The sequence below is a fragment of the Lineus longissimus genome, chromosome 3 (genome assembly GCF_910592395.1).
Source record: "Lineus longissimus chromosome 3, tnLinLong1.2, whole genome shotgun sequence".
In the NCBI taxonomy this organism is placed as follows: domain Eukaryota; kingdom Metazoa; phylum Nemertea; class Pilidiophora; order Heteronemertea; family Lineidae; genus Lineus; species Lineus longissimus.
The window spans coordinates 1,826,720-1,850,300 of NC_088310.1; the positions used below are offsets into that span (position 1 = coordinate 1,826,720).

Here is a 23,581-nt window from a genome sequence, read left to right on the forward strand (position 1 = left end):
CAGGTTATTTGAAAGAATCATTTTCTCTCTGTTATAGCTTCAGTTGCTAAAAGGCATAGTTTTAATAGCCAGGTGACAAACCAAATGCTGTGATATGATCCAATATAACGTTCAAGATTCAAGTGGAAGAAGGATACGCCAAAAATCAGGTTAAGCTCCTCAGATGCCCATGCTTCAGATTCAAGTTTCTACTCATAACTATGTCTTTTAGAACCTATAACTCTTCTTTCAAACATTGCCCATAGATTAAAGACAGTATAATCCGTCGCCTAGAGTCACTTACAACATGGCGACCTACTAGCTCATCCTCACTACGCGAAAGCCTGCGCTTATAAATGGAAAACGCCTGGAAAAATAGCAACTTTACTGAAATTGTGTTCACTTAAAGTGTTCAAAATACAACAAAACGAATCCCAATGATTGACAACAACAAATAACAACATCATGAAATTGATTAGAAAATAAAAGGTAAATCACAACGACCATGCTATTACTTACAGCAGTTCTAAACTCGACACCAGAGGGGGCCTCGACTTCTTGACCTGGGAACTCCACACTACAGGCCAGAGCATGCAAGTCTTTGGCCAGCTCACTACTCGCCTTAGCTATCGTATCAGAATGAGTCGACGCGTCTTCATCAGACTCGACGTCCTCCCGCATACTATCGAGACTTGCCGACAGATCCTCGTTGGATGAACTGTATGTATCCCGTCTAATGCGCCCACTTTCCCGCGGGGGTTCGTACGAAGTCGAGCGTGGCAGTTTGGAATCTTTTTGTTTTTTTGCCTTAGCTTCAGCTACAGCACGGCGTGGGTCATACTTTTTCCGCCTTTCCCAAGCCGTTTTCTCAGCAGACGTCCTTGGAGAGCTTGATCGGCTGTTTGGCTGGCTGACAGAACCAGATCCTGTGCTTTTACCAGAGACCACCAAAGATGTTGAACTGCGCGATGCGTTCAGTTTTGATTTTAGTGCCTTCAGATCAGTACCGTCTCTTTCCTGTAGTGAGTTACTACGAGTCGATCGTAAACTATGGCGACCACCATCATTTCTAGCAAAGTTTTGATCACTACGCGAATTGTCACGACTTTTTTGCACAATTTTCGTGCCAAGACTAGCATTACTTCTCGGAGTAGCACTAGAGGCTGAAGTCGGCCGAGCTTTATTCCGATCTTTGGTACTAGCACCAACACCACTTTTCTTGACTGCATTTCCGGAACTCCCCACAGTTGACGAACTCCGTTTCGTGCTAGAGCCAGACTGTGACGTCACTGTTGTCTCAGATCTTGGAGAAGCAAGATCTTCACAACTTCCCAACCTAGCACGACGGAGTGCAAATGCCCGATTTGGTCTGGTCATTGACATGGGCACAGCTCCCTTTCCCTTTGACCCTGACCTCCTGAAGCCTCCAACACTAGCAGTATGACTAAGATCACTTTTCTCACTCGTATCAGAACGTCCACTGATCATACTCCCCGCCTCAGAAATAGAGTCCCCATCACGAAATTGGGCCATACTTGAAGGGTCAATATTCCCTGGCAAACTGCCCCTCTTATAGTCAGCCATTTTCTGTGAACCAGAAAGATGTCGGAGAACTTTTTCCTTGACTGACATCTCCCCCTTGCTCTTTTTGCGCTGGGGTTTTGGCGACAGTTGCTGCCAAGGTTTCTTCGTCGGTAGTTCCACACTTTTACTCAGCGACTGAGATTTACCTAACTGTGGTTTGTTTGCAGCCCTATCCTTGTAATCCACAGCCCCAGTCATACTGGACATGTCTGTTTCAGAATCATAATCCTGGGACTTTTTCCGCCGAACCTGTGGCGACCTCTTTGCCTGGACTCTAGCCTCAAGCATGTCCATAACGTCTTTTGTATCCTTAAGAAGTATTTCTGTATCCAAACTGCGACCAGACTCCTCATCAAGGTCAAGTCTCAAAGCTTCATCAATCGGCTCCGACTGATAACTCGACTGTTCCGATAATCTCATATCACTCTTTACAGCCCGAAATGCTGGCAGTCCCTTGGACTTAATAGCAGACGGGCCATGGGACACTGGCGAAACCGTAGGCTGAATCCCCGCAGCCTCTGGAAAATGGCGCCGAAACTCCGTCTCCTGATACACTTGTTGATCCTGCGATCGTCGTTCACCATCACGTGATAAATTCGTCATGCTTTTCTCTTGGACAGTTTTATATTCCACCGTATGTCCTTTTTCTTTATCGTGAGCCAAACGTATCTCAACCTCCCTCGACCAACCAGCCGCAGCCTGTTCTAACGACATCTGGTTGAAAGACTCCTTGGCAGATTTTTCACCTTGTTTTTCACCAGTCACGCGCGAAGCCGCCAGCAAGTTGGATGAAGCAGTCTGCAACCACTCTGCAGTATATCTGTTTGGAGTGTTCGGTTCTGATTGACTTAGTGTAACTAGTTTTGATTTTCCGGCATCGTCTGCTCGTAACATTGGTGTACTTGGCTCAGACACGTCACCAAATCGTGGATCAGGAATCGTAGATCCACCTGGCGTTGTTGGTAATTTCCTGCCCGTACCTCGAGGCTTCCTTGTGAATGTTCTCGAGTCGATCTGTAGATCATCTAATGATGTTGGTTTCTTTGAACCACCATCTGGAAAGAGAACAAGCAAGGATTCAAACAGGCAAACGAAGCGATTTCTCCAAGTTTTTCAAAATGGTTTCATATGTTTCACCTGTCACATTCCACAAACTGTAAATAGAGAAAAATGGCGAGCATAGCAACCACCCTGAATAGATGAGAATCTCCTTTTATCTTGGTGGAAGAATATGAATATCTGACTGATTATCCCCAAGCAAAAAAATAATGAGTTCTTCACACTAATCGTTCATTTACCAAGATGCCTCAGGTTAGTTCAGAAGTGTTAACCCCAAGTATCACAATAACAGCTTGTAGAAAAAAAAGGCATGAATGGATAATTCTGGCAATGACAGGAATTGGGAGTGGGTTTTTCCTAAAGTTGAACTTACCTGCATCAGTAACTATCACAGTTGCCATCCTGCCACTGACATCTACCACTGGACTCGCTGGTCTCTGACCGTCTGCCGCTGACCACTGCCTCACCCACTTGGGTTCGCTGCCATCTGCTTCGAACTGCTGCAAAAGGAGAAAAATAAACTCGCACATCAACAGATTTCATCAAGTTATGTTCCGATGTAAAACTAGAAATGCACAATGATCATGTGAAGTTGATTTCTGGGCGACAACACACCAAAGCAACAGATGTAAATCACCTAGGAGAAGAGAAACATTTCAACAACTGACCTTCTTATTTTCGTCTTCGCCCTGGTTGACCGGCACCTTATAGTTCTCCTTCTCCTCATCGTAAGTCTCATCCACCGCACTGCCCAGCATCGCGTCCATACTATCCCCCACGTCAACAACACCCTTTGTCCGCTCCCTCTCTAAACGACCAATATCATCATCAAGAATATTCTCATCACTAACGTCCGTATCGTCCAAACCCTCCTCCGCAGGACGAGGTAACTTCTCCCCATCCACGCCGAAAATGGCATCAATCTCGGACCTGGCTTGTTCCACTTCAACCTGCTTACTTTCACTCTCAACAGTATAAGTCCCTGTCTCACTCACATTGTCTGTATCATCAACAACAAGTGCTTTCTTCGACACAACCTTTCCTGACGTTTTCTTCGACTTGGTGGCGTTTTCTTGCTGTTCCAGATCAAACTGTTTGGCCTCCTTGTACAGAGAGTACTCTGTAGGCAGTTCTTGTTTGCTTCCACTTAGCTTCCGTTCGACTCTTTTATCATCTTGATTAGAAGCCACTTCAGCCGCCACTGGCACCACCTTTGGGGCTTCAACGGGTTTAACACTGGCTGGCTTTAACTTTGACTTTGCAAGAGGTTTGGTTTTGGCTTGTCTAGGGGAGGACTTGGGTGGCTTGCTTGACACTGTGCTCTTGGAAACCTTCAGTCTTTTGTCTGGAAAACAAATATAACATTCATAAGCCAAGAATAAAACGTTATGTTTAGGCTACATTGAAGAGGTATAGCTGATTATAAACAAACCTTTTGCAGCAGCAGCCTCACTCCGGCACACAGCAGACGCCTCCTCCTCTGAAGCAGTTGAATGTTGATCAGAGAGGTAACCACTTCGTTTCAGCCCCTTCTTGTCCAACTTGCTCGACTCGGAGATATCCTCAAGCCTTTCTTGCTCTGGGTCTTCAGACTGCAAGCAAATGTAACATTGAATCATTGTTTTGAGTCACAGTAAAGTTGAATTCAATTAATCAATCAATTCTTATCTGCAGATTGAAGAAACATCCAATTTATCCAAGTAAACTTACGTGACACATTATCTGCAAAACACACGGTTCACTGGAACTCTTCTTCATCCCAATGCCTTTAAAATATCAGACTGTTTTCATGTGGCTGGCTCCAGGAGGGTGTACAGGTTTTCCCCCAATCTAAGAAATAGAACCTGCCAGGTTAACAGAGTTACTCTTACCCCCTTGTCTTTACTCCTCTGGGTCTTCACCCCACGCTCCTTGAAACTCTTCCGAATTTTACTTGGCATGAATTTACTCAGGCTCTGATTCATGCCGACTTTCTTGCCCGACCCCTCAACGCCATCATCAAGATCTATCGTGAACGCCATACTGCGCTCATCAGGCTTTGATCGATCCGTTGATTGCTCGATGCCGCTATCTGATGGTCTGGATGAAGATGTTTCGTCAAGTTTGAGGGACGATGGTCGCTCAGCACTTGAAGCGTCTGAAGGAATAACATGGCAAACATAAACAGCAAGCTCTGCAAGAAAGTCAAGCCCAAGTGATTTCTTTTTCCTCCAAGGATCATTTCAAGGAGACCCTCTTCAGTGTAACTTCATAGCCCCCATTGGTTGCAACTTTTTCTCATTGGACATGTTGATGTCCTTTCCCAGCAACTTAAAAACACAGTTCTGCAATTTACATGAATCGGTGCATAAAGAACTTCTATCCAATGAAGTATTATTAGTAAGGCCTGTGCTGCATACTAAACCTACCAGGCGACTTGGCCTTCATCGATGCTGTGTGTGGGTACTTGTAATCATCAGCATCATCCTCGCCCCACCAGGCTGGCTGTCCATACAGAGGCGTACCCTTCTTAACCGTCTCCAAACCCTCACCCTCAGCTAAAACACAGAGTAGAAAGACATTAGATGAAAACAAGGAAAGGCCTTATCTCTTCCTAGGGCTAGGCGTCCCCACCAACAGATATGGTGTGTTTTAAAGAGATCATTCTCAGACCCCTGGAGAGAAAGCTTTGAATAAAACACATCTCTTTATGTTGCAAGACCTTGATCTAAATCCATTATTATCAACAGCCATTTTAGGGAGGACATGTCCACCCACAGCAGACTTAAGGGGCAAGGAGGAGTCTTACCTTGCCAGCAAAACTTCGGGAGGATTTCTAGTTCATTTCAAGGAGTATTTACATAAAAGCACAGATGTCAATTTTCCACTATTGTAGTGCACACATGCCACAGGAAAAAAGTTTTTCAACAAACACGCAGATTATTACAAGGAAAGCTAATCTGTATCATTATCAAGCAATCCTGTTTAGATAAACAATGCTTATGTTGTTAACGGATAGACACAAATGTGCGACAGAAGGAATGCAATGAACAAGAAATGAACAGTAGCATATATGTACTACAGAGGACTATTAGTACTACAGGTAAGAGTGATTGGGGAAGGAAATAATACAGAGGTTCCAATGATCTTAGGAATGTATAAGTTACCAAGATAAGGTCGCACAGATGACATACTTGATTCTAGCAACTGCCCAGTCAGTGTCATGTCATGGATTATTTTTCAGAATTTTTCAGAAATTTTGAAAAATTCAACTCTGAAGGATGAAAAAATTTCAGAGTCCAAATATTTTTTTCACTTTTTTTTTCCGCTCAAAAGGAAGAAACATCATCAACCCCAAAAAAATTTTGGCTATGAAAATTTTTCAGAATTTTGAACTTTCCCCTGATTTTCAACTTCACTAACGCGACCACCCCAGTAACGTGACTATTCAACCGCGGTCCCATGAGTGGTCGTGTTACCAGGGTTCTAGTGTATATACATGTATGAAGAAGTCACCAATGAACCTGGAGGTTAGAGGTTTCTACAAGGATGACAGTGAGGGGTCTATGTAGGGGGTGCAACATGCAGAACGTCACCACCAAACATGCACGAGTCAGATGGACAGATTGCTTATGTGAAGGAATCAAGGACAACAAGTAAACCATACATGAGGAATGTGGCCAACTGCATGGTGCTCTTCATTATGCTATGAAACACAGTGAGCCATGTCAGCACATTCTATAAGAGTTATCAACAAGGAAAGAACACAGTGAGCACATCAGACACATCCAAAGCCAAAGGCTTCTTGGTTGCAGAAAAGGTTACATCAATTTTGTCTTGAGTGGCACACGGATTTGCAAAGGAAGCTCAATCATGGCATTCGAAACCAACTCAATGGTTTTCTACCTCTGAACATGAGCTGTACATGTGTGGCAACCCCACCATCCACGACATAATTGATGTGCCCTGACACAGTAACAGAAACCTTTTCATTTTAACTACATGTACAATGTTATTAAATTTTTTTCAGACTTGCTGCAGAAGCCAGTCACAAACTGTCAGCAGAATTGTTCTGAACAGAGACGGCTGATTTTTTCTTCAAATCAACTAAACACAATTAACATAGCGTAAATTCACCTGACAACTTCCTAGCTCTGTCACGTTCTGCTGAAAACAGATTTTGAAATAAAACCACGAGTTCTTCATTTTGATTGTGTAAAATGACACTGAGGTGAAATCAGTGTAATAGTTGTTCCCAAACTCTGAAAAAGTTCATGCAATCAAACATGTCATATCAAAGATGAGATTTTCGTGTTCAGTTTTATAGAGGATTGAAAACAGACATGACACCAAATGACCTTCAGACACCAGACACCATGGACTCAAAGTCAAGGACACTTCACCAGACTAGTGATCATCCTTCAACGACTGATGAGAATTCTCTTAAAAGCGTTATTCCTGAACAGTTGGTTTGATTGCCAGCATATTTCAATCGCTCACCTCTTACTTCTTTATTGACTCTGTATTAAAAGGTTTTGGCTCTCAAACCTTCAAAAATTCGACCAAGTCATCTGAAAATTTCTAACGTTTGTCACATTTTCAAGAAAATCCTCATCAGTTATTGAAAGACAAGACTACAAGGCACTGACTTCACCTACTACACTCCAACAAGTGCTACAGGACAAGCATTACAGGGCACGCCCCCTATACGCATGCAGACCAACCCCACACCTACCAGTTAAAGTTTGTTCAGCATCTTTGGAGTTACCCGTAGCGACGTCGTTGCATGCTTTTCTCGGGGAATCTTGAGTGGACGTGTCTGTAGAACACGGTTAATAACACACAGAAATCCACGGTTAGTTGATTTATCTCACTTATAAGTATGGTACTGGACTTAACGCTAGCATTAGTCAATCTAACGGGACACTGAAACTGAACTATTATTAGTTCGACAGGGCCTATACAAACGTAAATTTACATGAGGTCAAACTGTTGTACATATTACCATGAAAGTAATGTAATACCTTCACGGTCAACAGAACAGTATGGTGGGCCTTATATACAAGTGGATGATGATTAATCCAGACTTTACACAGCTCAACATGCTCATAGCCATATTATACACATGCTCTACTATAAAGGCACTTTCTTTGCCAAACCAAAAGCAAAAATATGGCTTAGAAACTGATTGAAATGGTGATTGAGACATGCTTTCTATTGAAAGGATGGATGAAATTTCCTTAATCTTGATGACAGTGTGGCAAAGATAGTGAGAACACTCCATGTAGTTAATGGAGAAGACAGCAGTGTGGAGTCATGCTGATAGTGTTTCATTCAGAGCATGCTGTATATGAAGATCTGCTGTTTTGATGGTTGTGGTTATGATATTCACCTGATGATCAAAGAATTGATGTAGAAGCAAAGGGCACACCTACTATGGTACCATATAAACACAAATGTGTTTCAAATAAACACAGAAACCAAATGTAAGCGGGATAGGTGGATGAGATGTACACTCTTGGAATTACTGATAAGGTAACATAATTCATATCGCAGAACTTCATAGTATTGACAAAAGTTCTTGTATTAGCCGAGCTGTAAACTAAACTAAATAAATTGATGATTGAAAGAGACTAGGCAGAAATAATGACAATATGTGTCAGTAATTGAAATCGATATCACTCAAATGGCACGTCAAAGGTCAAAGAGGTCATCTTCTCCCATTCATTACCAAGATGATACTAACCTGGAATACTCCTCCTGCGATCCTGCCTCCCACCTCCGATTGAGTCCGGCGTCATTGGTGTACTCGCATTACTTCCCTTCCTCTGATTTTCTGGCAGAAGTACTGAAGGTAATTCCTTTAGGTCTCTGACGTCTACACTCTTGGGGTACGCAGAGCCGTTGCTGTAGGCCCGGTTGCCAGTGTCGTCTGTTGGGTAAGCTGGGTACGTCTGCTTCCCGTCCGAGAACGTCTGCTGGTTCAAATCAGCTGCATACGGCTGCTTGTTTGTATCAACACCCCTCATGTCTCGTTGATATTGGGCGTACTGCGGATCATTCACCTCTCTATATGCAGTGTTAGGTGGCGGTTCCTCCAGCCGTGTGACGTTATAATTTACATAATCACTCGGACGGGGCAGCTGGGATTGCGTCATCGTAATCGTCGTTGGAATATTCTGGTAGATTTGTTGTTGAAGGTGAGGAAGAAAGCCCATCTGTTGGTTAGCGTAGACAGGGTCAGCATTATAACGGTGATGATATGTGGCAGCAGTGTGCGGGTTGTTGTGCGAATCTTGATATGGTGACGGGTTCCGTGGTACCTCCTCTTGGTCGGGGTACGTTGTGTACTGATGATATGATCGGTCTACGGCAGGCTTCATCTGCAAGTCTTTCATGTGTCGTGATCGCGGCCACGAGCCGTAGTTGCCAGGTGAATTGCTGTAGGCTGGCTCAGCAGGGGGATGGTTGTGCTCCACATGGGAATGCATGTGTTCGTGGCTGTTGTCTGCATTGCATGTATGCTTGATGCACTGCTCAGCCATGCAGCCCTGAAAATAAGCAGATGGCGATTAGATATTTCATTGGAAAAAAGAAGACATAATAACCATGACAAGACACCCGACACAGGCTTACCTCTCTGTTGTGTATCAGACAAAAATCTCTTTCGGACACCACATTCAACAACTAATTGGTCGAATAAACACTTGTCAATAAGTCCAAATATAATCTCAATTGACAATAGGCGTTATTATCTCGAGACAAGGGTAAACACTACAGCTATGTTTTGAGCTGATCAAGAATCAATCATTGTTGGCCTATATGTACATTATGATAATAATCCTTTTAGTTAGGATTCATGTTCCAGGAGATTACAATGGCTTATCAATTCCCTCCTTCCAAAACAGTTTCTTAACAAAACATCGCTTAAACTGGTGCCTTTTTTCTCATCCTTACCCGACATTCGGCCATAGCAGGTGCATGCGTCTCCTCTCTCTTGGCCCAGACAGGGATCTTATCCTTCTGTGTCAACAAGTCTTCGACTCGCTCTACTTGGGGACTCTCGTCAATCCTCTCGATGCGGTATACCATAGGATGTAACAACAGTCAAGGAAATAATACTGAAGCAACTGAAAAATTATTCCTCGTCGAGAAAAACAGGGAGCAGAAATTGCTAATAAACGATCCCTTAACTTATATCCTCAAGGAAAATGTGAGACAACTCGGTCATCCCTGACAACCAATGACCACTTTAATTCATTCAAACCAAGGCCTTGGGGCACACTATACCCACTCAATACACCTAAAGGTTGAATGAAAGAAGGTAAAAGGTAAAAGAAGTGTGTACAGTACACCTTCGACCCAATGGCATGTCTATATGTACTATATGTACTAGGCCTGATCAAGTGCATTAAGACGGAACATAAACACAATGAGTGTCTTACAAATCCAATGATTTATACGGCCCTATGTATTCATAGGCCTGGCAAATGGGCAAGGGGAAAGGCTGTCCACAAAGTTAGTTAGTGCAAACGAATTCCCTCATCTGACAAACATTGACTCCTAATAAGTTAAACTAAATGAAGGATTGTGAAATGTTTGATGTTAAGCTTTAAGGAGCAGATTGAGCGTAGACTTAGTGGAATGGTCAGGGAGTCAGTATTTAAGAGTTGTGCCGAGTTTGACCCCATCGTTGTCGCTAATTCATGATCAGCGCTGTCTTCCTCAAGAGCTACTGGATGCCCGAGTATAACTGATAGTAAAAACACTTATTAGAAGACCTTGTCCAGCACAAAGCACTATGGAGAATCTGCCATAAGCTGCACATGCCTTGGTCTCATCGCACCTTTTCCCAGGAATACCTACTATCGTACCTTTGTTAAGTTTTCCTCAAACGAGGCAAGGCAATCTATCGATGAAACCATCGAGGTAGCTATCAAGTAAATACGCCTGATGGAAATGATCTGATCTTTGGCCATTAGCGATCAATCGATCCATTACTACGTGTACCGTATGTTCGTACAGCTCACTGCAGTATTCTTGCCACATCTATAGTTGAATGCATTTGTTAATTTGATGCAATGATGAAAACAAACGCAAAGTAGAGCTGTATTTCGACAGTAGACCTTCTATTCAAAACACTGTTAACTGCAGTTAACAATTCACTGAAATTCTCCTTTTTTTTGCTACTCCTTGCAAAGGATATCATATCCAAATCTGATGGTATCCATGTGGTCGAGGTTGACATAGTCCTGCTCTGGGATACGGCTCTCATTCACAAATGTCTGCAAAGAGTAGTAGCAGGAAAACATGAAACAGTGAGTGAATAAACATCAAACTCAAAGTATAAACGGGGTAGAGCTAGCCCAAAGAGCATGGTGTGGGCAAGGCCAATGAAATCGAGGTGAATCTGCCTGTCCCTGTATTTCCAATATCTACCCTGAAAACAGACAGTGGGAATAACCTGCTTCCTGACCCGCTCAAGGCTGTTCTCTCTTCTGACGTCACCGCCAAAAGGTTCTCATTCTCAGCTGTTTCGACCCCATTATCTCACTAAGAATCAAGAAACAGTTCTAAAGCAATGTTAACAAAGCAACGGTAAAAACTATAAACATGTTTCATCATACAATCCAACAAGCAACTGCCTACCTGAATGTAGAAAACCATGGTTAATTGAGCTCACAACCACTTTTTCCACACAAGAGGACACCCGTTGGGAATCGAAAACAAGATACTGAAAGAACGATCCAAATAGGCACCCTGGTGTCCAAAATAAGAAGTGTTTATCTCCGATACCGCAGCTCTCTGTTCATTTATTCATGATAGCTGGGAAGATACTCCGAAATTTGAAAATCATACACCAAAGCTGGGAAAGTGTTATCGCTGATCTCGCTAAACCCTTAGTCCAGTCATTCATGAACGCTTCAAACTATTTTGAAATTTTGAAATTGCTCTCCTGAAGCTATAAACAAGAGATTTCACTGCAACCAAACCAGATTAGGCGAGAATATGACTGATGCCTGAAGTCATTGATATGAAGTTGAACTCATAGCATTTTCAGCAAAAGAACAAAAGACATTCAAATTCCTCCCTGCTCACAGTCACAAAACAGAGATGCACATGACTATCTCAAATATTCGGCAGAGAATGAAACTGCTACATCATCAACGAAACTAACAAACCAGCGAACACCTCCTTGAAGAACTCACATGACTCAGAACAAACTTATTGACAACCATTTTGTAAACAAACATTGGCTAATGAAGAGGAGCAAGAAGTCACCTCAGAATCATCATCAAATATTAGCGTCTGCACCTCAAGAATATGACGTCTGCTTGACGCTAATATCTCAAGAGCATCTGACTCAAGATTGCACAACTCAGGTGATGTCATCGAATCCCGGACGAGATACCAGCTTCCCATCTGCTTTCAACTTTCTTGCTTTTTTATTTGCATTTCACTATCACAAAGAGATAGAGTTTATCAGAGGAATACAAGGAATACAAAGAGAGTTTGAGAGTTTCAAATTCTGGATTCAGACACCCGACATCTGCATACACAGCACATTCTTTCCTAAATGGAACATGAAATCCTGATCTACAGAGTCCTCTTCTCCTAGTATTTCCTGTGACATCCTTCTCCAGGTCAAACCCCTTCAAATTCTCAAGTACCCTATCCAGTAATGAACAGATCGTTCAGCAAATAATGACTCATTTTCAATTAAGATTTTAACAGAACTTTTCCTTGTTACTGGCTGCATTGCTTCTGGTATGAAGTTTATGAAAGCATCCAAAATTATTCTTTCTCTACCAATTGGTTTCCACAATCTTCGCAGGAATACTTCAGCAACTGTCTGACTGAGCATAACTATCAGATCTCTCTCATCGGAATCTGTTATCATAGCACATCCCCAGCCATCATCTCAGCATAAATTGTTTTGCTTCCAAACAACTGAATCTGAACATAGCAATGATACTCCAGTCTCAGGTAGGGAGTAAACTGACTGGTCTTGAACCATCATTACAACACAGAAACAGAGATGTGGAAGGAATTTAGAAAGGCAAAATTTGAGACAACAAATCTAAACCTAAAAGACTTGGCCAAGTCACAAGAGCCAAGGGAATGCTATATCAAATGCCTTCTTGCAGGGGACAGACGAGGGCAACCAACAACATGAACTTCTGACAACCCAAGTAACAGCTGACCATGCACCAACCAACATTCTTTGGACATGACCAACACCAGGTCCAGGAGAAATGGATTTTTAAGCAAGCTACAAGCACATCAGCATTCGTGTACCCTTATCAATGGTATGCCCTCTATCAGTTGAACATCACATGGTCAGCTACATTTGCAAGATACCACATGTAAAAGAGTTCTATCAGGATAGCTTGATTTTGTTCAAAATTTTACCATCGCAGTTCTAGAATGATGAAATATCAAGGAGAGACGATTTTGAAAAACACTTCTCACTGAATGTAACATTTGCAACTCTTTCAAGGACTTAATGTGAACCTCACCATCATGCGAACTTTGAAAGAAAGGAACAACTGCTAAAGCATGAAAATGCAGCTGAAACATACAAACCCAAACTCAAAATTTGTTTGAAGCCTGATGGCCATTCTAAATACGAGCAAAGTATGGTCTCAATGTATTTGCGCAGCAGTGCAATTCAGCATCTGGCCAAGTATACATACAAATTTGAAAACATCAATATAAGTACTTGACTAATCAATACAAAACTTGAACATCAATGTTTTTGAGTTGAAGATGGGTGCCAGACGTTTTGAACAACGGATGTCTCCTCGACATTCACAGAAAGCATTGAGAGGCGTGTGATCAAATGTAGGGGGTGGAGGTAAGCAGAACATCATTGGTTCAAACCCATAGCCAACATGTAAAGATCAGTTGTTACCTCAGGTATAAGCCCCTCCAAATTCATGGGGCTTTTTAGACATGTTAGAATGAAATGCACCACCAACACCACGGTCATTTGACAAGCAACTGGAACATATTGGAATATTTTGAAATCTTTCTACTCACCCCGTTCAAACTGCTGAGATCCTTGACTTTGAATTTGTTTTCGTAATGGTCGAAGCTGATCACTGCATGACGTTTGTCAACACTCCGGGACTGGAAAGACAAGGAGGTATTCATTAGAAGGTGATGTAGCTTTGGGCGGACAATAGTCGTTCAACACAATATCCTTGAGGTTCTGAACATCAGTCATACTTTGTGAACCACAGTGCTACCTTGTGAAGACTAGCAAAATAGACAAAATAAGATACCTATCTGACTATGACACAATCCAAAAGAAAATGCTACAAGATCACCTCCAATAAGGCCCTGGAAGACGACCCTTCTCAAGAATAGTGATGAATGTCAAAAGTAGACGGATGAAACTTTACCGAAGTGATACATCTCTCGCACGTTGGCATCATAAAGTGTGGCCACCACCAGCTCATCCTAATGATAATCCTCGGCTACAAGATCACGATTATTCCGACATGACCAGCCACACATCTCAACTCAAATGCCACCTTTTAGACCGAACCTCCAACAGAAGTAGATCAGTCGACATGCCACAACATCTTGTGGTATCCCAAAACATATTAGAAAACATCCATGTCGGGTGGTAAATATGATGAGGTACCAGTCGGAGAAAGTTGCCTCGGATGAATCATCTGTTTACCCTGTGAACCGCCAGTTGGAAGACAGAGTACCAAGCGCGGATAGAGGCAGTCAGCAGCTGGTACCTAGAGTTATGTGAGAATATGATAAAACTTGCTTGGAGCCACGAGAAGCAAGGATCGCGCCACTTAACAGAGGATTGTTGAGTTGAAATGCATCCCTAATGGTAAACTAAGCTGTGAGAGTTGGAGTTTTTATCAAACTGCAGCCCAAGCATTCAATCTGTTGGGAAACAAAGAACATGAAGAAAGAAGAGTGGCTTGATTCTCTTTTGTATTGGTATGTTCCCTCTGACTGAGATGCTGAAGGCGGTCGAGTTGCTTTTGATGTTGCATCATTGAAAGGAACCTTCCACTTCCCAATGGTTATACTATAAAGACATCATACAGACTGGAGATGGACCAGCTCCAATGTCAGTAAGTTACACAACTGAAACCAAATCAAAGATAACTACCAATAGCAGCCATCTAGAATAAGAGTGTATCAATGAGTCTTGTGTCAAACCTACCGCATAAACATGGCATTCAGCTTTACTTCCACAAGACAGACGAATGTTCTGTCAAATTCTTCAACTTGGCAAAGGATTATAACGAGCCATTCAACCACTCTGAAATGCCAAATCTTACCTGAAAAGTTCGAAACTTCAGGAGAAAGCAGACATACACACATTAAGCTGAATGGCTTCTCCAGAAAGTACCTAGCCACGTCTAGTCTGTAGCTAGTCGAAAGCGAAATATGTCATGTATGACGCAGTGTTCTTAGCTATAAGGATGGCTTGCCAAGATTGCTAACATTACTAATGTTTTTATACACATTTTTCTCCCCGCTGCAGATACCATGGTGGCTTGGTGCAGAATTCCTCCGAGAGTAATTTAGGGTCAGGAAAACATTGGATACCTTGATTCGGATGACCTCAAGTCATGGACTGGTGAAAGGGATCAGAGAAGGCTCTGAGACTGCCTGAAATTAAAGTCAATTGTCTAGACAGCTAACATGAGCAAACCTGACACTGCCATTGACTTTAAAATACCACAGTAAGATTGAGGCAAATAATATTTTTTTTGAGCAAACCTATAGGTAATGAATTCTACCAGCGATTCATAGATGGCAGCAACACCTTGCTCACGTAGGGAATGTGGGAGTAATTGCTTTGGATATCTGTGTACAGATCACCATAGCAACGCTTTACAGCATCTTTCAACATGGTAACCAAAGATAAACAGAAACACATTATGTGAAAATATTTCTTTTTTGGTTTTCTATCACGGATTACGGTTCAAGGCTCAAAGAATAGGGTGTGGTGTTCAAGCAGTATTGTTTTATTTGCCAAATTGTTTTAGAAACCTGAGAGTTGGCATGGGAGCTACTCATATCTCAAATAGTATTCCAATTGTGAGTGTTGGTACACACAACTACTAATGATGGTGATAGAGCCATCTTCAATCTGAAATTTGGTGACTGAATTCATGTCCTGTCAACTCTATGTATCAACATCATGAGACAAAATATCAGGAAATGCTTCCTGTGAGTGTGATGAATGTTTAGGCCATGTTTATTGTAGTCCACACTGTCTCATATCCTGCTCTCTGTTTGGCTGTAGATCTTGTTTTCACGCCTTCAACCTACATTTTCTGTGAACATGACAAGTAGTCAGGAAGTGGAGAACCTGTGATGATTTCATAATAGTTTAAAAGTGGTTGCTGATGTCATGAAGTCACCCATGCAATATCTTGTGATGTCACAAGATTTTGGACTGGAACGACACGACATGACAGGTGACTGACTCCAATAGGGTTGTGCCGCCTCAAGGAACACCTTCATAGAATAGGCTTGTGAATGTCGAGCCAGAGACCAAACTCAAGCTCATGCACTTCAGACCTGGTACCTAACGAAGACTAGAGAGGAATACTAGCCAAAGGCACCACCCTCACCACAATGCTCTGGGGCTCTATGCACAACTCTCTAGGACAGCCAATTTTGTTACCAAAAATGGACTGACTGCCTAGCATGCGCCAGACGCCGTCAAATTAGCAACATTTTGAAGAGCCAGCCCAGCCTCAGCTGCTAACAGAGACTTGGTTGATTTGTACTTTTAGAAATGCCTGCTTACCTTTAGTGCAATGTCACACTCCTCTCGTCCCAGGAAGATCATGGCCTGTGGCAGTTTGTAGTGCGTGCCATTGCGATCCACCAGGCACCACATGGTTTCCTTGGTGCTACTGGTGGACGCCATGCTGCCCTAGAATGAGAGAAAGAAGAGGGGTGAAAACAGGATACCGGGGTGGATTCTGTGCCATTGTGATCCACCAGGCACCACATGGTTTCCTTGGTGCTACTGGTGGACGCCATGCTGCCCTAGAATGAGAGAAAGAAGAGGGGTGAAAACAGGATACCGGGGTGGATTCTGTGCCATTGTGATCCACCAGGCACCACATGGTTTCCTTGGTGCTACTGGTGGACGCCATGCTGCCCTAGAATGAGAGAAAGAAGAGGGGTGAAAACAGGATACCGGGGTGGATTCTGTGCCATTGCGATCCACCAGGCACCACATGGTTTCCTTGGTGCTACTGGTGGACGCCATGCTGCCCTAGAATGAGAGAAAGAAGAGGGGTGAAAACAGGATACCGGGGTGGATTCTGTGCCATTGAGATCCACCAGGCACCACATGGTTTCCTTGGTGCTACTGGTGGACGCCATGCTGCCCTAGAATGAGAGAAAGAAGAGGGGTGAAAACAGGATACTGGGGTGGATTCTGAGCCATTGTGATCCACCAGGCACCACATGGTTTCCTTGGTGCTACTGGTGGACGCCATGCTGCCCTGGAATGAGAGAAAGAAGAGGGGTGAAAACAGGATACTGGGGTGGATTCTGTGCCATTGTGATCCACCAGGCACCACATGGTTTCCTTGGTGCTACTGGTGGACACCATGCTGCCCTAGAATGAGAGAAAGAAGATAGATGAAAACTGGATACCGGGGTAGAGTCTGTGCCATTGCGATCCACCAGGCACCACATGGTTTCCTTGGTGCTACTGGTGGCCTGCCCACAACATGTAAGCAGCCATATCGAGCATACAGGGGCATAGCCTGAGCAAAGGGTCCGCTCCGCACAGTATTACAGAAAAGTTTTTTGAACAAAGTTCAGGTTTACTAGTCTAGTAACTAGATTGATGGAAAATTCCTGGCATACAATATACAAATTATGTATCTTTTAAAGTTTTCTATATAAATATCACATCTATATTGTAGCACAAACACCCGCATATCAATTAGCTCCATCCTGTCCGACTCTGTACTTAATCGTAATTCAATGCCATATTACTGTGAGAAATTAGAGCAACAAATACAAGAATTATCACAGACAAATGGCAATGCTCTCAACAACCTCACTCTGGAATTACTATACTATCATTTCCCAACAATAGCGTAATTTGTAATAACATCGGTCTACAAACATCAAACTGTTTGCCAGTTCATAAGTCTTCAAAATATTCTGACCCAGATTTTCTCTCATTTTCCAAGACGCCAACTGATCAATGAAAAAACTTAGGTTTTCATCACGTTTCAGAGTTACACCTGCCCAGGTGAACATTCACAGCATTCTGAATGGAACCAACAATGTTGATGCCAGTTTGCATCAATGATGCATCTTTTAAAGTGAACGTTTCAACAGACTATCTCGAATCATAAAAGGTCTGCCTCTTCTTGGTCTCACTTCCTATCCTGGAGTGGAAGGAGCCAACCCAAATGGCGTAAGCGACTGTCGCCATTGGTCGAGGTAAACACAGAGAAACCTTGCTGTTGATGAATTCAAATAGATTTTAACCAAAGGATGCAGCTGTGCCGTGACAATTTTACCATCAGTCCATCAAACAATTTTCACATTTTTACTTCAGACTTTGGCAAAAACGAGTTTTTTTCAGCAATGGATCTGCTCTAAGCCTAAGGATACTTCTGCGGAGGAGTGGACCACCAATGGTGTTAAAAGAGACCACGCCCATCTCTAGGCAGCATGTTGTTGGAGAATATAATCATAACAGGGAACAGATGTCGGGGAATAATATTGATCATGAAATATCATGTTCAGATCTCTGAAGTGTATAGAGAGATCCTTTTACAAGAATACAACATTTGTCTATACATTTTTTCTTCAACAGCGCTATGTCTGAGGGACGGGAAGGGTCTATTCTGTTAAGTCGCAGGCCTATTTTATCAATGTTGACCAAAAAAATGTCAAGAGGCTGTCACCATGGCATTATGACAATCACAGGAAACAAGGCGTAACTTAACAAAATCTGATTCTGATGGAGATTCCAACACAAAGATCTTCTGCAGGCATTGGCAGCCCGTGGGCAATGAAATGCTGGCAAATGACTAAGCACACCAAAAAACCAAGGTAAGAAGTTTGTTGTCAACACTTGGTGTATAGCGGAGGAAGAAGACCAGACTCTTTGGAGGATGAGTTAGATGCGATGACAGCTTGACTCACCTTAACCCCCTTTTATCAAAACAGCCAAACAACACATGCAAAAAAAACACTTTTGAGCACTTCCATTCCTATCCCCGCACATACATGTACCTTTAGCTTTTTGAGTAAAGTTCCTTTCCACCTTTTCCTGCTGTTGGCAAAATGCCACCATCTTGGTTTACCAGATGGTTTTGGCATTGTGACTGTATCGGTAGAAGTCACAACATCATCATCTCCTTGGTCAGGAATTGTCACAATCACTGCATTATCCGACAAGGACACCACCATGTTTGCAGACCGGTACACGCCAGGCTTATCCTTGGCACCAACAGATTTCAGCTGTCCATTGCTCAGACTACCTTTCCTCTCTTGGACGTCAGGTTTCATCCTCTCTCCACGCACAAACTTCACCTTCCCTATCTTGCCGATGACTTCTTTCTTAACCGTCCCTTCTGTACTTTTTGTCTTATCCTTTCCCACAACTGTATCCAACTTCTGAACCGTCTTTATTCCTTTCCCTGCCATCTTGTCTGCTTTGTCTGGTTTCGCCTGGTCCTTCATGTTTGATAATCCTGCAGTGCGTATCGACTTATCCTTGTGTATCGTGAGGACCTTCTCCGTCCGATATCCAAACGAACTCCTGACAGACATGATCCCGAATCAGTCCAAGAAATGGGAGAACCCTGCGTACGCCACAAGATCTAGAGAGCAACTGATGGGAGACTAAAGCCAGGAAGCTGTGACTCATCCAAGAATAACAAAGGCCTGTAAATGTAATGACACCACTAATTGCTACATATCCTAGACAGTTAGTGAAGCACTCCACGCTTCCAGGAACATAACCTCACATAACCTACAATACCATTGACTGGCAATTACTGATACTTTTATATCTCTGCACAGCCAATAGGCCCGGTCCAATCAATGGGTGACATAGCTAACACTCAGCTGGGACAATCATCTTTTAATTGAATGAAGGGTCTAGGCCTAAAACAAAGGAAGGCACCAGCATCAGTCCAAGGCATACTGCATGTAAGTACTGACGGCTAACAGACCATGCAGGTATGTAACACCTATTGGCGAGGTATGAGAGTATTTAAAATTTACAGCTGAGCAAACTCTACCCTGTAATTGGACCAAATCAACACACGATCCCTATTTCACACGCATCCTGCAAAATCTAGTGATAGTGTGTCCATCTGGTGGGATTCTGATGAACTGAAGAAAACTAAGAATTCAAACGAAATCACCAATATCCACATTTCAAATGATAGCCATCTACATGCTTCAGGAAGCTTGCTTGGATTGTTGCAAGACTTAACATGAATGCCTCAGTTATTTCCTCAGACAATGATGGCAGCACATGTAGCAGCATGTCCTTGTTTTTGAAGTGCAAGGACTTAATACCAAGGAATGAGTCCCCAGTTCACATGCCAAAACCATCATCGGGGAAACTGGTCGATTTCATGTGCTGACAATACTAAGAGTAGGAAAGGTTTCAGACTAGAGAAGCTAAGAACGAGTGGCCTGATGTCTGGAGTTCATCAAATGGGATACTGTGCCAGACATGCCGGAGGAAACTTAGTGATTTTACAGCTGACTATAACCTGATCAAGTAAAGATCTATCACCTGAAATAAACCAGAGCTGAAGGGGAACATCTAGTTTTATTGATCAACATCCTGCATCAGAACAGCAGTAGGCTTATCATGGGAAAGGTAGAGCAAGAGCTTGAGGCTTGTGTTGGGAATTCTGAGATTCTTGTCCTAAACTAACATTTTTTCATGGTCAAGGCCACAATATAGTCATAACATGAGATGAATGTCCACACCAACAGTGGGGCAGGGACTTGTTCAGCAAACAATGAAGCTCATCATGCGGCCCCTTTAACTAAAGGGATTAGCACTATAATGGTCATTGATCATATCTCTCATCATTGCATGAATGTCCACACCAGCCACGCGTCACACCCAGCAACCAACCTGTACATCCACCCATACATCAAATAGAATTATTGATTTCATTAAAACTGGATGATGGATTGAATAGAACTGAGATTGTCCTACAATGTTGGAACTGGAGACAATAATAAACATCAATACATTGCACCTGGAATATGAAAACCTTGCAACGTGACATGACCACTTAAGAAGTACATACGACCTATAAAATGTTTTTAAATCCTGAATTCTTTAATCCTGTTACATGTCGCTTTGTGACTTTTGCTGTCAAAAATGATAATTATACATTTTCCTGCCAACAAAATGGCATAAATAATGAATAGCTTGCCACGCTGGCATAGTAAGTTCTACATGCATGAATACAGGTAAAGCATGCCATATAAATTTCTCGGCGAGCGGAATAATAGCTTGATAGATCTGATTGATTTTTAGAGGCAAAAGCAACAGTGGAGCCTGAAAATAACGATGACATACCTTCTGGGAGTACGGCTGCTTGTAACCGAACCCATGAATATTCTGGTTTGGAACATTACAAGGATAATCCCAACCTCCTTGAACTTCATAAAACTGAACACTTTTCAAATGAAAATTAAACGAGAAATTCTCGGGCGCAAAGCTGGAAGCAGACGATGCGGCCGCCATCTCATGTTTTTATGAATTGTATGATATCCTCAAGCCTCTCTCTGAACACGCTGTATCTATAGAGATCTTGTTGTTATTCATTAGCATAATTTCCCGGCTGGGAGCGACCACTGGTCCCGAGGGGAGTATTGTGATCACCTCCAGTGTGTGTCATTGTGAGGAGATCATGACAGATCTATACCTCTGTTGGAAGCACGACATGATTTCTGATAATACTTAGACATCTTTTCTATCTATTCAAACATGTTTTTGAAACAGGTAGATCTTAACGTTAGTGTGAAAAAGCACTAACAGAAATAGTGTTCAGCTGATATTTTCATCAGACATTTTCAGCAGGTCAGTCTACGTATAGGCACCTTAGAACACATTGATAGGGAGGGGCATGATCAATGACAGATATGGAGTTATTGGCATCCAGGGCGGATGGTAACATACATCATGTACATGTACGATGATTCCAAAAAACTTTCCTTTTAGCCAATAGCAAAATAAAGGTGTGCTGATGTTGATATACATTGTGTTATTGCTGCCAAATTCGGGGCCAAATTAAACTGCTGCACAGCCTAGAGAGCTGGCAACGGACTCTAGTGTTCTGCAGTTATATGGAAAGACCATGTTGTTCAAGAAATCAATTGTGATACTTCATGAGGGAGCACATGAATGGATTGACACCTGTGGTTAACCATTCTAATCAATATCAATATCTACATATGAACCAATGTTTCCTTCACCCTCAATCAGTCAATGGACTTGTCCGCACATATTTTATGACATCCTGGCTTCTGGGTTCCACATCATGATGACTCATACTCTATGAAGAGCTTATACATTTTATCAATAAGTTGAAGCCCAGCTGGTATAGGCTTCGTATTCCAGGTGATATGGAACTGTTTTGATTGAGAAAAAATATCGGGCGTAACCAACCATTGAATGAGTCATGTTGGATGTGACACGAAAATATAAACTTAGGCGTTACTGAATGCAAGGCCTGGGATTGCAGTGGACAGTATCGGATGTGACTCAGCTTGAACTGACAACTTGGCCTGGACTGTCATAGTCATGTGGACCAGTGAGGACACTTGGACTGGAGAACTTTGTCAATGCCATCTCAAAATCTCTGTGTCCTTCAGCAAGACACCTACCGTAGGCCTAAATTGTTTCTCATTTCCCAGGAGTATAAATGGATACTACATAGGCTTTACCTGAGATGTTCTAACCTGTGATTACTCCTAGTCCTAGTTGTTTTTATGCTTCAGAAGCTGGAATAAGCTCTGTCTTGATGAGCTGTTTAGAGGCTTGGACAACAGCTGACTTAGGATCAGTTGAATCCTGATGAATCTGATACCCAAGAATCATCTTACCAGGATGAGAATGATCCTGTTGGTTTATGAGGAACTGAAACACAGTTCTAGAATAATAGGATCAAGATGCCACTGGCTTTTTAGGGTCAACCCAAGGCAAACTAGTTGACATCTGGTATGTGGTGAATCATCTTGGTGACATATGGCCCTCTCCCCAAGGATACCAAACGACCACATAAAATCATTTTCCTCAACATTTAATGAAAGTAATTCAATTGTATTGTGATAATGGTATGCGTCATGGGGGAGTAATGGTCAATGACATCAGGAGGCTGACGTGAAATATTGCATTAACAAATAAATATCTGATTTATCGTTTATCAAGTTTGAAAAGTCGTGAAATCACAACAGAGCGGCTTCTTAAACCGCAGCAGCAACAATGATACCAGAGGTCTCGAGGCCAGATCATACAAATGCCAAATTTTGAATTTACTCAATTTAGAGAGAGGAGCTAAGTTTGACGTTCCTTCATAAACTATCTACTTGAACAAGAACAAGCCAATTCAAGACAGAAAAGCTACCAGAAAAAGGCCGTAAAATGCCGAGATGTTTTTATGACGTACCTCGCATGATTGTGAGATGGTATAAATGGATCCTTGGTTGACATCCTGGAAGAAGACATGTCCCGATGGGGTGCTGTACCATGCACCCATGATGGGTAACCGCATTGAAGAGAAACGGCAGTTGTTGCCAACAGTCAAGGGGACAGGTGACGGGACTTCAACTCCAAATACACAATTCACAGCGAAATGTTAAAACTGTACAGTTGATGCAAATATGCAATAAATCCATGTTGCTATATGTCAAGAACACACCTTGTTTTAAGCGACAATACTGCTTTCAGTGTTTCTGCCAGAAA

The 23,581-nt window shown here is 42.5% G+C and overlaps 2 protein-coding genes across 5 annotated transcripts in view; both read right to left on the minus strand.

Annotated features, from left to right (window-relative positions):
- The window catches only part of LOC135485303 (centrosomal protein of 170 kDa-like), a 33,754-nt gene that overhangs the window by 5,283 nt on the left and 4,890 nt on the right, over window positions 1-23,581 (minus strand). The window contains exons 2-14 of one of the 4 annotated variants that reach the window (XM_064767173.1): window positions 16,403-16,531; window positions 13,645-13,734; window positions 10,806-10,886; window positions 9,559-9,696; window positions 8,348-9,152; window positions 7,337-7,420; window positions 6,739-6,768; window positions 5,031-5,159; window positions 4,494-4,759; window positions 4,055-4,214; window positions 3,291-3,967; window positions 2,996-3,122; window positions 499-2,618 (exon numbers count right to left, since the gene is read on the minus strand). In XM_064767173.1, the coding sequence (XP_064623243.1) occupies window positions 499-2,618; window positions 2,996-3,122; window positions 3,291-3,967; window positions 4,055-4,214; window positions 4,494-4,759; window positions 5,031-5,159; window positions 6,739-6,768; window positions 7,337-7,420; window positions 8,348-9,152; window positions 9,559-9,696; window positions 10,806-10,886; window positions 13,645-13,734; window positions 16,403-16,525 (4,830 nt within the window). In that variant the 5' untranslated portion in view covers window positions 16,526-16,531. The remainder of the gene's footprint in view (window positions 1-498; window positions 2,619-2,995; window positions 3,123-3,290; window positions 3,968-4,054; window positions 4,215-4,493; window positions 4,760-5,030; window positions 5,160-6,738; window positions 6,769-7,336; window positions 7,421-8,347; window positions 9,153-9,558; window positions 9,697-10,805; window positions 10,887-13,644; window positions 13,735-16,402; window positions 16,532-23,581) is intronic. The other 3 variants (XM_064767175.1, XM_064767174.1, XM_064767176.1) reach the window with 3 other exon arrangements.
- LOC135484507 (uncharacterized) lies at window positions 16,625-19,506 on the minus strand. The gene is made up of 4 exons (XM_064766049.1): window positions 18,871-19,506; window positions 17,034-17,111; window positions 16,819-16,879; window positions 16,625-16,647 (listed from the first exon to the last, which is right to left on the minus strand). Exons 1-4 carry the CDS (start codon window positions 19,408-19,410, stop codon window positions 16,625-16,627), a joined length of 702 nt encoding a protein of 233 aa, XP_064622119.1. The 5' UTR covers window positions 19,411-19,506.

Excerpts from the sequence above, each read along its gene's own strand:
- LOC135484507 (XM_064766049.1), bottom strand. The coding sequence starts at position 19,410 with ATGTCTGTCAGGAGTTCGTTTGGATATCGGACGGAGAAGGTCCTCACG. Across the intron at positions 16,880-17,033 it reads ATGGCTCAGAATCCACCCCA|GGCAGCATGGCGTCCACCAG; the intron begins GTATCCTGTTTT and ends CTCTCATTCTAG. Across the intron at positions 16,648-16,818 it reads GTGCCTGGTGGATCGCAATG|GGCAGCATGGCGTCCACCAG; the intron begins GCACAGAATCCA and ends CTCTCATTCTAG.